The sequence below is a fragment of the Equus przewalskii genome, chromosome 12 (assembly GCF_037783145.1).
Source record: "Equus przewalskii isolate Varuska chromosome 12, EquPr2, whole genome shotgun sequence".
In the NCBI taxonomy this organism is placed as follows: Eukaryota; Metazoa; Chordata; class Mammalia; order Perissodactyla; family Equidae; genus Equus; species Equus przewalskii.
Genome location: NC_091842.1, coordinates 30,151,775 through 30,165,829, shown reverse-complemented (window position 1 = coordinate 30,165,829; position 14,055 = coordinate 30,151,775). Strand labels below are relative to the sequence as shown.

General features: G+C 46.4%; 1 protein-coding gene across 10 annotated transcripts in view; it reads left to right on the top strand.

Annotated features, from left to right (window-relative positions):
- NDE1 (nudE neurodevelopment protein 1) overlaps positions 1 to 14,055 on the top strand; it is a 31,471-nt gene that overhangs the window by 15,355 nt on the left and 2,061 nt on the right. For 8 of the 10 annotated variants that reach the window (XM_008530897.2, XM_070566699.1, XM_070566693.1 and 5 more), the window contains 5 exons: positions 3,445 to 3,593; positions 9,653 to 9,789; positions 11,240 to 11,419; positions 12,761 to 12,852; positions 13,902 to 14,053. In XM_008530897.2, coding sequence (XP_008529119.1) covers positions 3,445 to 3,593; positions 9,653 to 9,789; positions 11,240 to 11,419; positions 12,761 to 12,852; positions 13,902 to 14,053 — 710 coding nt within the window. Of the gene's footprint in view, positions 1 to 1,268; positions 1,848 to 3,444; positions 3,594 to 9,652; positions 9,790 to 11,239; positions 11,420 to 12,760; positions 12,853 to 13,901; positions 14,054 to 14,055 lie in introns of those variants that run through there. The other 2 variants (XM_070566700.1, XM_070566701.1) reach the window with 1 other exon arrangement.

Here is a 14,055-nt window from a genome sequence, read left to right as displayed (position 1 = left end):
CACTTAGGGAAAAGATGCTCAGTTACATAGTCCTGACTGTGAGCTCCTTCCGGGAGAGAAGGCTGTGCATGGGTCGTAGACAGCTTCACGGAGGGGCTGGGAGGGACCTGAGCTGGTTTTGGAAGGTTGGGGGTGGGGGGGCGGTGTGTGTTTAGCCAGCAGCTTTGTGCACAGGGGTTGGTGAAGAGTTAATCTGGACCTGCCACAGACATGGATAAGAACGAGTGTCACGTGGACCTGGGGAATCCTGGCTTTACTGGCACATGGGAAAGCGTGGGACCAACAAATGCATTGGGGATTGGGGGATGGAGAGAGAGAGGCAGAGGAAAGACCCCAGAGACCTTGGAAGCTGAGCAGTGGAGTTCAGGTTTTTGTGTCATAGACCACAGGGCCCATACTGACCATCTACAGATCCGTCTGCCCACAGATGTTGTCCGTTAGCCTTTAGTGGTTTTTATTCAACGTTTTCTCATCAAAGTGTTCAAGCACACAGCAAGGTTGAAAGAATTTTCCAGTAAACACCTGTATATCCACCACCCAGGTTCTCACAGTAACCTTTTATTTTTGGGGGGAAAGATTCACCCTGAGCTAATATCTGTTGCCAATCTTCCTCCTTTTTTTTTTCCTTCCCCAAAGCCCCAGTGCATAGTTGTCTATCCTAGTTGTAGATCATTCTAGTTCTTCTGCATTAGCCACCACCACAGCATGGCTGCCGACAGACAAGCGGTGTGGTTCTGTGCCCAGGAACTGAACCCCGGCCGCGGAGGCTGAGTGTGCTGAACTCTAACCACTAGGCTGTCAGGGCTGGCTGTAGCAGTCACCTTTGCCATACTTGCCTTTTGCCATCCATCAATCTGTCGTATTTTTTGATGCATTTCAAAGTGGATTGCAGACAGCGATAGACTTCCTTATAAATACTTCCCCATGCTTTTATTAACAAGAATTCCACGTCTGTATACAGTTTATTCTTTTGATAGTAAAATTTCTATTTTTAGTGTTTTTGAAATACTTAATGTTCAAAGTTGTGAGGCTTCCTGTAAAAATCTAGATTTCTGACTTCCTTTGAGAATTGGGCGGATCTGGCCACATCAGGCTTGTACTCTGCCACGCTAGCAAAAAGCCGAGTCGTGGCTGCTTAGACGGAGCAAGAATTCTCCAGTTCACCGCAGTCCTCACTGCTGTCCAAACCCCCCAATCTCTGACACTGAGGGTTAAGTGTCACTTGCTTTATCCCTACACCTGGCCCACTTCACTCATTTTGTTAACAGCCTGACCCCTGCCATAGGCACTAAGGAATCGTTGTAGCTGTCACATTGAAGGGGACTTGGGATGGAGAGCTGTGTGGAAAGAACATCAGTGGTATGAATGATGGTTTGGAGAGGATAAGAGGCCCTCCCTGAATGCTGAATAAATATCCAGTAATTACTGAGTAATTCGCCGCTTTAAGACTAGACCCCGGAACCCACGGAGGACCTTCGTTTCCACCACGTGACAGATTCGGGAGACGCAGAGCAGAGAGCAGGGGGAGAAATAGAAAGACTCCGGAATAAAGACGACCCGCCACCAGCACATATTTGCCAGTCACCTAAGAGAAACGTATTCAACTGAGTCAGACTTCTTGACAACTGGCTTATTCATCACAGCTGAATAAAAAAGGCCTGTAAGGGATCAAACAGAGCGTCTATTGATGCCTACATCAGCTGACAGCTTATTATAATTAGCCCCAAATGAAAGCGCAACATTTCAGCAACAGCTTTTCATGTCTGCAAGTTCAAAGGGCGCCATCTGAATCTGTATGCCAGTGGAGAGGGCCGAGTCCCGCGTCCTCGTGGAACCTGCTTTTGAATGTAGGTTAATGACCTAGGATCCTCCCGTTTGATGTGGGGGCGAGGTGATCAGGGCCACGCCTGGGAATTCACTGTGCACGGCGCCTGGTCTGCCCCGGCTTGCCTGCATGGGGATGCCTCCTCTGCTCACAGCCAGGAAACAGAGTGTCACAGGGGAGCGAGCGGCCGGGGGATGTGGAATGCCCTCCGTGTCCTCACCCTGTGAACAATCTGTGTGTTCTGTGGATGCTCTTCTTTCTCGGTGGCCCCCACCGTGCCTCTCTGACCTAGGCACCATTACATTACTCTCCCCAGGGCATCCAGACTGTTTCTAGCAACAGCTTTGTTTATTCGATTGAGGCAAGAAGAGGAGTTTTCCTGTTTGTTTTTTTTTAACATTCTATTTAGACGTTGGGCTTTTCCTGTGGGAAGTGAGTGTTTTGTATGTGTACATGAAGTTCGGTAAGGGTGTTTGGTGAAGGCCAGTAATTTGAAAGAGGAGCCAGAGCAGAAATGTGTGTGTGTGTGATCAGAACTACAAGACCTGGACGGGAAAAGCCGAGGGTGGTTTAGCATAGCTCTTTGCAGAGCAGGAGCCCAGGGGGCCCCGGCTGGATCTTGGCTCAGTCATTTGCCACCAGTTGACTCAGGGCTAACGAAGTAACTGAAGCCTCCATCCCCGCATCTCTGAAATGATGTTAAATGAGGCAACAGCGGTCCTGTCCTGAGCCCAGAGGCTGGCACAGAGTTATCGTGCCATAAATGTTAGCCGCTACAGCTGGGCATCAGCAGATCATTGAGAAGTCACCTGGGCTGTCCTTGCCTTGGAAACCACCAGCCAGGTCACACTAAGCTGCTGTTGGTAATTAATAAAAAGGTTTGTTTCTTCCTTCCTTCTTTCCTCCCCTCCTTCCCTGGATCACAAAGCCAGAACAGTTGTCAAACCAAGTCCGTGATGTCCTGCTCTGATTGTGAGGCATAAGCCCCTGAAGTCGTCGGGATTCCTGCGGTTGTCTTTGTAATCCGGGGATGTCATGTGGCGTGGAGTCCTATTGCCCTTGTGGATGAGGCTTAGTGAGGTTTATGTGGCTTTTGACACCTTGAGCAAAATGATGGCTTTCAAGATTGTTGGGGACCTCTTGACACTGGGAGGCTGCAGAGACCAGGTTTGGGAGGGGACAGGGTACAAGATGCTCAGGAGGCTGGGAGGCAGGAAGCACTTGGCACATGACAGCTTTGAATGACAGCCCCCTGTTACTTGTTTCAGTCCATGTCTGTGGAGAGAAGGTTCCATTGACTGAGTTTAGGCTTGTCCCGGCTGGTGGGAGGCTGTGAGAGGAACCCTTGACCTCCTTAGCAAGTGTGATGGGAAGACTGGGCCCGTTAAGACCCTAGAATAAGGGAGAGATAAACCCCCGAAAGAAATCAGGGTGCTGGCGGGCTGTGCAGAGTGGGAGGAACAGATGCTCAGTGGCTCAAGATGACCCACATCCACCATAACAAGGGAGCATCCATTCCAGGATTAACCAGCAAGATTTTAAGGAGATGCCGGCAAGGGAGGTCAACATAGCTTATCAGAATCTGAAATCGTTCACTCCGTGTCGATTTTATCCTTCAGGAGAAGTTTGAAACGCAGCATTCCGAAGGCCACCGGCAGATCTCAGCCTTGGAGGATGACCTTGCCCAGACAAAAGCAATTAAAGATCAACTGCAGAAATACATCCGAGAGCTGGAGCAAGCAAACGATGACTTGGAAAGAGCAAAACGGTACGGGTAGGGGGAGGAAACAGGTGTGGGAGCCCTTGGTCTCTGCTTTTTGCCCCCGGCATCTGGGGACCTGGCACTGTGTTGAGTTTAGAGAATTCAGCAGTGAGCAGAACAAAGCCAGGGCCCTTAGGGATCTCACAGTCTCATAGGAAATGGATGATCACAGAAGTGCAACTTAATTACAGCAGGAAGAGCTGCAAGTCCAGGGGGCTGTGGGGGCCTGTGAAAGGATATGTTAATTTGGCCATTGCGAGAATGAGAATGTCGGGTGGGGCTTCCCAAAGGAAATGCCATTTAGGTTAAAACCCAGGGATGCATAGGCATTGTTGGGGTGGGGGGGGGGCAGGGGGGAAGAGTATGAGATGAGAACATTCCAGACAGAAGGACAAGCGTGTGCTAAACAAAGCTCTAAGGTAAGAAGGAAAGAAGCATGTTCAAAGCGTAGTATTTCTTAAGCCAATCTTCTGTTGCTTAGCAGAATACTCACAATAATAACTAACATTTATTGAATAATGACTCTGAGACAGGCACCTTTTTTTTCGCCAAGGAAAACACTTCAAAAAAAATTTAGATGTACATTACAGTGACATGCATGCATCTTAAGTGCACAGTTCGTCGGTTTGGACAAACGCGTGTGTTTGTGTAACCCCACTCCTGTGAAGATATGGGGCATTTGCATTGTCCCACAGTTCTTGCATTATTTTCTAGTGGTATCTTAGGGATCACGCTATACATGCTTAGCTTTTCAGCCAACTTAGTTGATATTGTTCCATTTCACGTAAAATGCAACAAGCTTGCAGTTTCCTTTACCACCCTCAGACTTTATGCTAGAGCTGGAATACTGTTAACATCCACAGGGGCTATGGATTCCAACAATGCTTTGTTATAATTTTTGCTTTAAAAAGCCCAGTGTGTTTTAAAGAAATTAAAAGGGTGAAAAGACAGCCTTTGATATTTACCCATATTTACTGTTTCTGGTTCCTTCCTTCCTGAAGAGCTGGGTTTCCCTCTGCTATCATTTCCCTTCAGCTCCAAGAACTTCCCTTAGGATTTCTTGTTGTGCATGTCTGCTGACGATGAATTCTTCTAGTTTGAGTTTATCTGAAAATGTCTGTCTTTTGCCTTCATTCTAGATATTTCCACTGGATATAGAATTCTGGGTTGACAGGTGTGTTTTTTTCTTTCAACACTTTTGTTCCACGGTGTTCTGGTCTCCTCACTTTGGGTCAGAAGTTAGTGGTCATTGGAATAGTCACTCCCCTGTATGTGATGTGTCGTTTTTCCCTGGCTGTTCTCAGATTTTTCTCTTTAAAATTTTTGATTTTAAGCAGTTTGATTATGACGGGCCTTGATTTTGTGTGTATTTATCCAGAAAGGGGTTTGCTGAGCTTCTTTAGTCTGTAAATTTGTCTTTTGCCAAATTTAACTTTGGTCATTTTTTCTTCAAAGATTTTTGCTGCCCCATTCTTTCTCACCTGTCCTTCTGGGACACCAGCTGCACACCTTAGTCCTGTGATTGTCAGACAGGTCCCTGAGGCTCTGTTGTTTCCCCCCCCCCCCAATATTTTTTTCTCTTGGTTCCTCAAATTGGATAATTTCTGTTGATCTAGTTTCAAGTTCACTGACTCCTTCTTCTCTTGTCTCCAATCTGCTGTTAAGCCAATTTCAATAATGTTTTATTTTAGATATTGTATTTTCAGTTCTAGAATTTTTTTTTTTTTTTTTTAATTCATTTCTGGGGGCCGGCCCCATGGTCTTGTGGTTAAGTTTGGCACGCTCCACTTCCACAGCCCAGGTTCACGAGTTCAGATCCCGGATGTGGACCTGTACTGCTCATCAGTCACGCTCTGGTGGCATCCCACATATAAAATAGAGGAAGACTGGCATAGATGTCAGCTCAGGGCAAATCATCTTCAGCAAGATAATAATAATTTCTATTCCTCTACTGAGCTTGCTTTCTTTACATCCCTAAGCATAGTTACAATAGCTACTTTCCAATCCTTTTCTGCTAATTCCAACATCTGGCTTATCCCAGGGTTGATTTCCAGTGATGGGCTTTTCTCTTGAGTTTGGCTCACCTTTCCCTTCCTCCTCACATGTCTAGTAAATTTGGATTCTATTCTGGACATTGTGAATGATGTGTTGCAGAAACTATGGATTCTGTTAGGTTGCTGAGTTTTCGTTCGTTCGTTTGATAACTAGGCTGAACTCCCACTCCAAGCTGTCTCCCCTTGATGGGCTATAGCTGAAATCTGTTTGCTTCTTTTAGCCTTAACTGGGCTGTTTCAAGTCTGCCCTGCACCTGCATGGTTCAGGGGTCAGCCAGAGAGGTGGCAAGAGTTTATATGCAGAATTTGAGGCCCCCCCACCCCCATGGTGGTGGATTTCTATCACTAGAGCTGTAGGCAAAAAGCTTGTAAAGATGCAAATTCACCCATTCCACCCGTTACCCTCTTCCAAGTGTTGGCTCCCTTCCAGTTTTTGCTGGTGCCTTCAGATCAGTGTTTTTCACTTTTTTTTTTTTTACCCAGAGTTTGTAATCATAATATAGGAGGTTTGCTCTGATACAAGCTACCTTAACAGAAGTGGAACCTCATTTCTTGTGAATTTATAAGGGCTCTTAGTGTATATTTGCTACTAATCTTTTGTCCTGCGTTGAAAGTATATTTTATGGAACAGAGTTTTGTCTTTTGACTCTGTCTGGGGTATCATTTTCCATACAAACGTTTTTCATTTTTAGGTCATCAATCTTGTCTCCTTTTATGGTTTCTCGGTTTCCAGACTTCACTAGGGAAATCCCCTTGGTCCTTTGATTGCATGTATTCTCTTAAATTTTTTTTTTTGGCAAGATTTTTTTATTGTTTCGTTGTTTTACACTTATGCCTTTAATCTACTTGGAATTTATCTTGGTATCAAGTACAAGATATGGGTCCGATTTACTTTCATTAGGTGGATGGATAGCCAGTTTGTACCAGCACTATTTATTAAATTCCGTTTTTTTTCCCACTGAATTCGACTCAACTCTGCCATATGTTAACCTCACATATATCCGGGGGTTTAATTCTGGATTCTCTATTTTGGTCCAGTGTACAATTTGTGAATGACTATACCAGTACCACAAGGACTTGATTACTGTGGCTTTAGAGTAGGTTCTGATTTCTGGCAAGCCACTGGCATACCATCATTTCTACCCATGTATTAGTGATCAAAGCAAGTCACATGGCCAGGCCACGTCAAGGGATGGGTAAAGAACTTTCCATCCACAGTGAGGCCACAGCAAGGGTGCGGATGCAGAGAGGGTGAAGACTGGAGGCCAGTAACGCCATCTACCGCAAAGAGAGAGAACATTCACGTGGTTCAAAAGGAACATACAAAGGGAGTAGAGGTTTCTTATGCAAATTCAAGCAAATAAAAATAGAAATTCATATTATCCCCCCTTCTGTTTCTTTCCCCCGACCAAAGAGCATTCTATACACACTGTTATACCTCTTGCTTTTTCACATAACAATGGATCTTGGAGATCTTTCTGTATTAAGACACAGAGCATTCTTTGTTCTTTTTTTTTTTTTTTTTCAAATGCATAGTATTCTATTGTATGGTTGGTTTTGTATAACACATAATAATTTATCTAGTCCCCAGTGGATGGATATCGGCTGCCTTTCCATTCTTTTGTAAAGATGAGCGTCGCTTCCACAGGTGTAAGTTCCCAGAATTGAAATTGTTGAGTCTAAGGACATATGCGTATGTGATTTTGATAGTTATTGCCCAATTGTTCTCTATAGAATTGTACTAATTTACATTCCCAACCGCTATGCTTATAAGTCCCTTTTTCCAAATAGCTTCACTAAGACAGCAGTTTTCAAACTTTGGGTTCCTGCCAGTCTAATAGGTGAGAAATAGGTACATTTCTGAATTATGAGTGACCTTGAGTTCCTTTTCATATAGTTAAGAACTGTATTATTTCCTTTTCTATGAACTCTCTATCTTTGCCTAATTTTAAATCAGGGGGTTCTCTAAATCAATTTCTGGGAAACTTTTATATATTTGTGATATGAATTGAAAATATTTGGAACCTGCCATTTGTCTTCCAGCTTTGTCTGTTGTATGTGTTCCTGTCAAAAGTTATTTGATTCCTACGTAGTCACATTTATCAGTCAGTCGTAGTTAGAAGGGCCTGCTACACTGCAAGGTTTATAAAGCAATTAGCCTATGTTTTCTTCTAGCATTTTTATGTTTTCTTTTTCTTTGTTTCTTTTTTTTTTTTTTTTTTTTAACTAAAGACACATCAGATTCACATTTTGGCCAAATGCTGAATAACTGAATGCTAAAATCAGGTGGGGTAGAGGCCCAAATCACCACTATAGGATGAATGAAGTTCTGGAATACTGAAGTTTTATAAAACACTTTAAACTATTGCAATTTTCTAGTAAAATTGTAATTGTTATATTTGGAAAATTTGACAGTCTACTGCAAGAACAATAATTTCTCAGCACCATCAGCTGTTTGCTCGTTATGGTCCCTCCTGTACATCTGTAAGACTCACTTTTTTTTTTTTTGAGGAAGATTAGCCCTGAGCTACCTACTGCCAATCCTCCTCTTTTTGCTGAGGAAGACTGGCCCTGAGCTAACATCTGTGCCCATCTTCCTCTACTTTATATGTGGGACGCCCACCACAGCATGGCTTGCCAAGCGGTGCCATGTCGGCACCCAGGATCCGAACTGGTGAACCCCAGGCCACTGAAGCGGAACATGCAAACTTAACCGCTGCACCACTGGGCTGGCCCCCTATTCATGTTTTTATTAGGGTGGTGTTTTATCAGTTAACTTATGAAGAATAGATTTCTTTATGATATTGGGTCTTCCTGTTCATAAACCCCCATATGTCTGCATTTCAACAAGCCTTCTGTGCCCTGCTAGTCTCACATATTTGTGGATGCGTGAATTCCTAGGTATTGTATCTTTTTCGTTGTTTGACATGTCAGCCTTAGGGTCATTTTGACTGATTCCAGAATTGTACTCTTCGGTGTTATCCCTTTGTTGCTTTTAATCAGGCACTTTGGGTCACTTGATCGTATTTCCCTCTAAAGACCCTTTGAGGGTAAGTACTAACATGACTCACTCTGAACATAGTAGGATGTGTTGAATAAGTGAATGAAAGATCTTCGCTTTGCTCTCGAAGGACCGGAGCCCAGAGAGGTTAAGTTGCCCGAGGACACTTAGCCCATCTTCTGCGGAAGAGCCAGGTGTGGACTCTTGGCTTCCACTCTACACACGCTCCTAACCACCGTGAGACACAATCGGCAGGATGTTCAGGGTTTTCTGGAGACAAACATGGGGTCGATAATAAAAATGGCTGGCATTTTATTTTGCGGGAACGTCTCCTGCGTGCTTCGTGTGTTCCTCTATTTGTCCCCCATTCCCACGTGGAGGGACCAGTACTACCCCCGCTTTATGTACGAGGAAACTGGCAGGCTGCCTCCTGTGCCTCGGGGTTAAACCGATTTCTTTATTGCAGCCCTCCTCAGTGCCTTTAGCGCAGCGTTCCAGGGAAATGTCTACAGTGTTCGCAAGAAGTGGTTGTTAGCAGGGCCGCTGGGCTGGGGCTGGGCATTTTGAACTTTTTAAAACTTTTTAAGGTAAGTGAGAGATTAAAGACGGTCTCTCCTATCTGTTTAAATGCATGTGATTGCCTCCTGTATGCATTTTAGTAGGATATTCCGAATACTGTTTGCATTACGAGTCTCCACGGGCACATGGAGGGTGCCGCTCTTGGCCGTCCACTGGGTCCGGCACGTGGTCCCAATAAGACCTTGGCACTGCTGAGTGCCGTGTGGACGTGATCTCATTTAACCCTCGGGTCAGCCTCGGGCCCCTTGTTGTCTAAGACGATTCCCCTTCTGCAGGTAAAGAGCGGGGTCCCGGAAGACGCAGGGGTCGCTCAGGTCCGGGGGATCCGAGAAGGGCCGGTGCTGGACTCGCACCCCGTGATCTGACCCTGTGGGCGCCAGATGGATGCTGCTGTTTGCCCTCCCGGACGGCTTTGCTTCTCTCTTCCCCAGGGCCACGATCATGTCTCTGGAAGACTTCGAGCAACGCTTGAATCAAGCCATTGAAAGAAACGCCTTCCTGGAGAGCGAACTCGATGAGAAGGAGAATCTCCTGGAATCTGTTCAGCGACTGAAGGACGAAGCCAGAGGTCAGGAGGCCTTGGTTGTGTTCCGTGTGCCCTCACCGGCGTTGTCCCCTCTCCCCACTGAGAGTGTCTTGTCCCTCCGCATTGCCCAGTGTTACCTTTGCTGGGAATCCACGCCCTGCTGGGCACACAGGCCATCGGGTCAGAGGGCGTGGGCCCACCCGGGCAGGCTCTCGCCTTGGTCCCCACCCCGTGCTAAGAATTATCAGATTCTCTAAAGAGCCCTTGTGGGCGTTTAAACCCACCACCGGCTTTATGCTCAGTAGGAGCACAGGAGTTTTGTGGGGAGGAGATTCCGATGGATGGAATTGCTCGCTAGCCCGTTATTTTTGTGACTCTGTGGCAACTGATAACTGTGGCTTAGAAATCTGAAACCGCAGGAGCATTTGCTCTTTGGAAGTTAGTTCCAGAGGTGGAGCTTTCCACCCATGACAAGACAAGACGTTAATGAATCATCCAAATCGGGTGCATAGAGATTTTTTTTTTTTGGTGAGGAAGATTAGCCCTGAGCTAACATCTGCCGCCAGTCCTCCTCTTTTTGCTGAGGAAGACTGGCCCTGAGCGAATATCCGTGCCTATCTTCCTCTACTTTTTATGTGGGACGCCTGCCACAGCATGGCTTGCCATGGGGAACAGGTCCGCACCTGGGATCTGAACTGGCGATCCCCGGGCTGCCGAAGCGGAGCACGCGAACTTAACTGCTGCGCCACCAGGCTGGCCCTCGAGATTTTCTTTAAAGTCCCAATTAATTGTCTATAACATTAATCTAGTTTCTAACGTCTAGGCACTGGAAGGGGGATTAAAAAGAAAGAACCCTTAAGGTTGAAGGTAGTTGTTCTTAAATGTCCATCAGAAATGAAGTAGTTAAATAAATTACATAGATTTATTTTGTGGAATGTTAAGCAACTGTTAAACACGGTATAGATATAACGTAGTTCTAGAAAGATTAAGACATACCCTTGAAGAGAGGAAGATAAGTCATAGACAGTAGATGTTGTTTTTATTTATGCTTAATAAAAATTATTCCTATTATATGCTTGATAGATATGCACATAAACTACATATGAACATGCAGAGAAGGGTTGAAAAGATCTCCCCGTGTTACAGTGATTAGGAGTGAGGAGGATGGGTTGGGAAAGCATATTTTCACTTAGTATTCTATATACCCGGCCACCGTGGAATATTTTCGAAACAATAAAAGCCTTAGTATATTACTGCCATAGTGTTTAAAAATTTTTAAACCTTTTTTGTTTTTACTCAAAGGAAAAATCACGTAGTTTTACAGGCTTGCCAGGCAAGGTCTGTCTTGAGGGTTTTACTTCGTTCAGGGTTTCCACCTGGAATTTTCCCCCGGGTACTTCTTTTCTTTTCCCTAATGTGCGTCTGCTGCTGCCCTTCCCCCGACCCCGTCACCCAAAGCAAGGACTTAATCCGAATCCTTTTCCTGGCCCAGATTTGCGGCAGGAATTGGCTGTGCAGCAAAAGCAGGAGAAACCCAGGACCCCCAAGCCCAGCTCGGTGGAAGCTGAAAGGACAGACACGGCGGTGCAGGCCACTGGCTCCGTGCCGTCAACTCCCATAGCTCATCGAGGACCCAGCTCTAGCTTCAACACACCTGGGATGTTCCGACGCGGTAAGCGGAACGGGAATGAGGAGGATCTTTGTTTCACAAAGCTTTCCTGGGTGGGAGAGAAACTGGACCAGGCTGTAGAGCAGGGAGCAAACTGGCGTGTTCCCAGGGGCAGACCACTGGGGTCCGTGAGAGGAGCCCCTTGGGTGTGAGGCAGTAGGGAGCAGTGGAGTCTGTGGTGAAATGGGAAATAGAAGCCTCACCTGGAGGGGGCTGCTGCCACTCTGCTCCTACCACAAGAAATGTCGGCCCAGCATCAGCAGACGTTTCCATCCTTCCCCAGAAGCCAGCAGTCCTCCTGTTGAATATGAAATCTCCCAAATTTAAAATTTCAGTAACCAAATAAGAAATTGAAAAAGCCGTTTGTGGGTCCAGCAATACATGTATCTAGAAGTGGAGGCAATTTGACCTGTGCCGTGCCGTAAAAAGCGACAAATTTGAGTTTTCACCCCAGCCCTTCTGCTGGCTGATGAACGGTGCGTCTCTGATCGGGCCACTTAATAGCAAATAATAATAATAGACAATTATTGCGTGCTCAGCATGTGCCGGTCACTCTGCTTAAAGAGCTCTGCGTCTGTATATGACCTCACTGAATTCTCACCACAGCCCCACGGTGCAGGTAATGTAAGTGCTCTCCCCATTCGACAGATGAGGAGACTGAGGCTCTGAGTTAAGGACCTTGCCTGAAGTCACACAGCTGGTGGATGGCAGCGTTGCTTCCAGCCCTGGCAGGCCGGCTCCAGGCTTTACATGACCATGTACTGCCTTCTCCCTTAGCTTGTCCCCTGGGATGAAGAGACTGGTGAGAGTTCCAGAACCCCAGTCTAGACGAGCAGCGTTTTCTACACGTTCATGTGCGCACGACTCAGCTGGGCCTCTTGTTTGGCGCACCTCAGATTTAGCAGGTCTGGGTGGGCCCTGGGAGCCTGCGCTTGTAACAGGCTCCCAAGTGATGCTGGGGCTCCTGGTCCCTGAGCCTGGCTGTGAAGAGAGGGGCTCTGTACAGTGGAACCCTTATTCATGTGGCTTGCCCAGATGCTGCGCATACTGACTAACTGTATGGAGTTCCTAGAATTTCAAGAGGGCTTGTTTTGGCTTTGTTTCCAGAGAGTAGCATGTCAACATAAATATTTAATATAGTCACTGTAAGGCTGCAAAAGGTTGGTCATTAAACAGACTCTGACTATGTTAGACAGTTTACTACTGAATGAACCAGGGCAGCATCTGGACTCGAAGGGGAGAGCTTGCTTCCGTCGCCCGCTCCCTGGGTTTCGCATCTAGAGATGTCAGAGCTCAGACTCATGGCGCCGGCTGGTGTGATGTGTGCTGTCCTCTGTCGCCCAGGTCTGGACGACTCCACCGGGGGGACCCCCCTCACGCCTGCAGCCCGGATATCGGCCCTCAACATCGTGGGAGACCTGCTGCGGAAAGTGGGGGTGAGACGGCGGTCAGGCAGGCTTCTGGCCTGTCTTCGGGGTGTTCGAGAGGGTGACCTGACCAGTTCCGTCCCCTTTAACAGAGGCTTGACGTGTTTTAGGTGGAGCTCTGGTTCTGTCACGTCCCTCAGAACCATTGAGCCTCTGAGGGCGTTGTTATTGACAGACACCCCAGGCTCTGAATCTAAGCCATCCTTTGGAACCCTTGGGATTTCTTTCTGCGTACCATTTCTCCTTGGAATTTGGGAAATTCAGATGATGCCTGATTTTTTTCTCAATTTGAAAAAAACTGAGAAGCATTTACAAATTGCCTTCTCTCTTTTTTTTATTTCTCAGAGAGTTAAAAAGAAAATCTTAAAAGGCTAGGGCAGAGAACTTGACTTTACAGGTTTTATGTTAATTATAGGCAAGGATTCTTTTGTGCTTAGGAAATACCCTAGGTATCCTTTGTCCGCGTTTGTTTTATTTTTAAAAGTGATGCCTGGAAGGCTACGTAACTTAAATCCTGCCATTCTGTCATCAGCCAGAATGTATGTATTTGGAGCTGCAACTTACTAGAAACTTGCAACTCATTTCTTGTGTTTTCACTTTTGGCTTTAGTTGTCCGATTTTCTGTTATATTAAACAGGTCTCTGTTTTAATTCTTTGCACAGTTAGAGTATGGGGAAGCCTGGGTGGTCTCAGTGCCCTTGGGATTTTCACGGGGTCTGTTTACAGCAAGGCAAAGTCCTTGTTCAGATCCCCTGCCACTCTGCGTGTTTCACAGGGTAAATAAGAGTGAATGATTCCAAAAGCTGATTTCACGTTTCCTGTGGGCAGAGGTGGCTAACAGGCAAGGTTAGTGATTTTTCCAGGAAGCTTCTAAATATCTTACGCCAGCGGTTCTAAGACATGGATGTACATGGATTCCTTTGGGGCCCCACTTTGGAATTCCAACACATAACACGAGTTGAGGACCACCGTTTGAGTTTGTGGTCTGCGTCCATGCTCCGGGGAGAGAGAAGAGTTCTGGTCTTGAACTTGAGAGATGAAAGCCTGTCTCTCTCCAGGCGCTGGAGTCCAAGCTTGCATCCTGCCGGAACTTCGTCTACGAGCAGTCCCCCAACCGGACAAGTGGCCCCGCCGTAGGGCGGGGGAGCAAGAACAGAGACGGCGGTGACAGACGGCCCAGCAGCAGCAGTGTGCCTCTGGGTGATAAAGGGT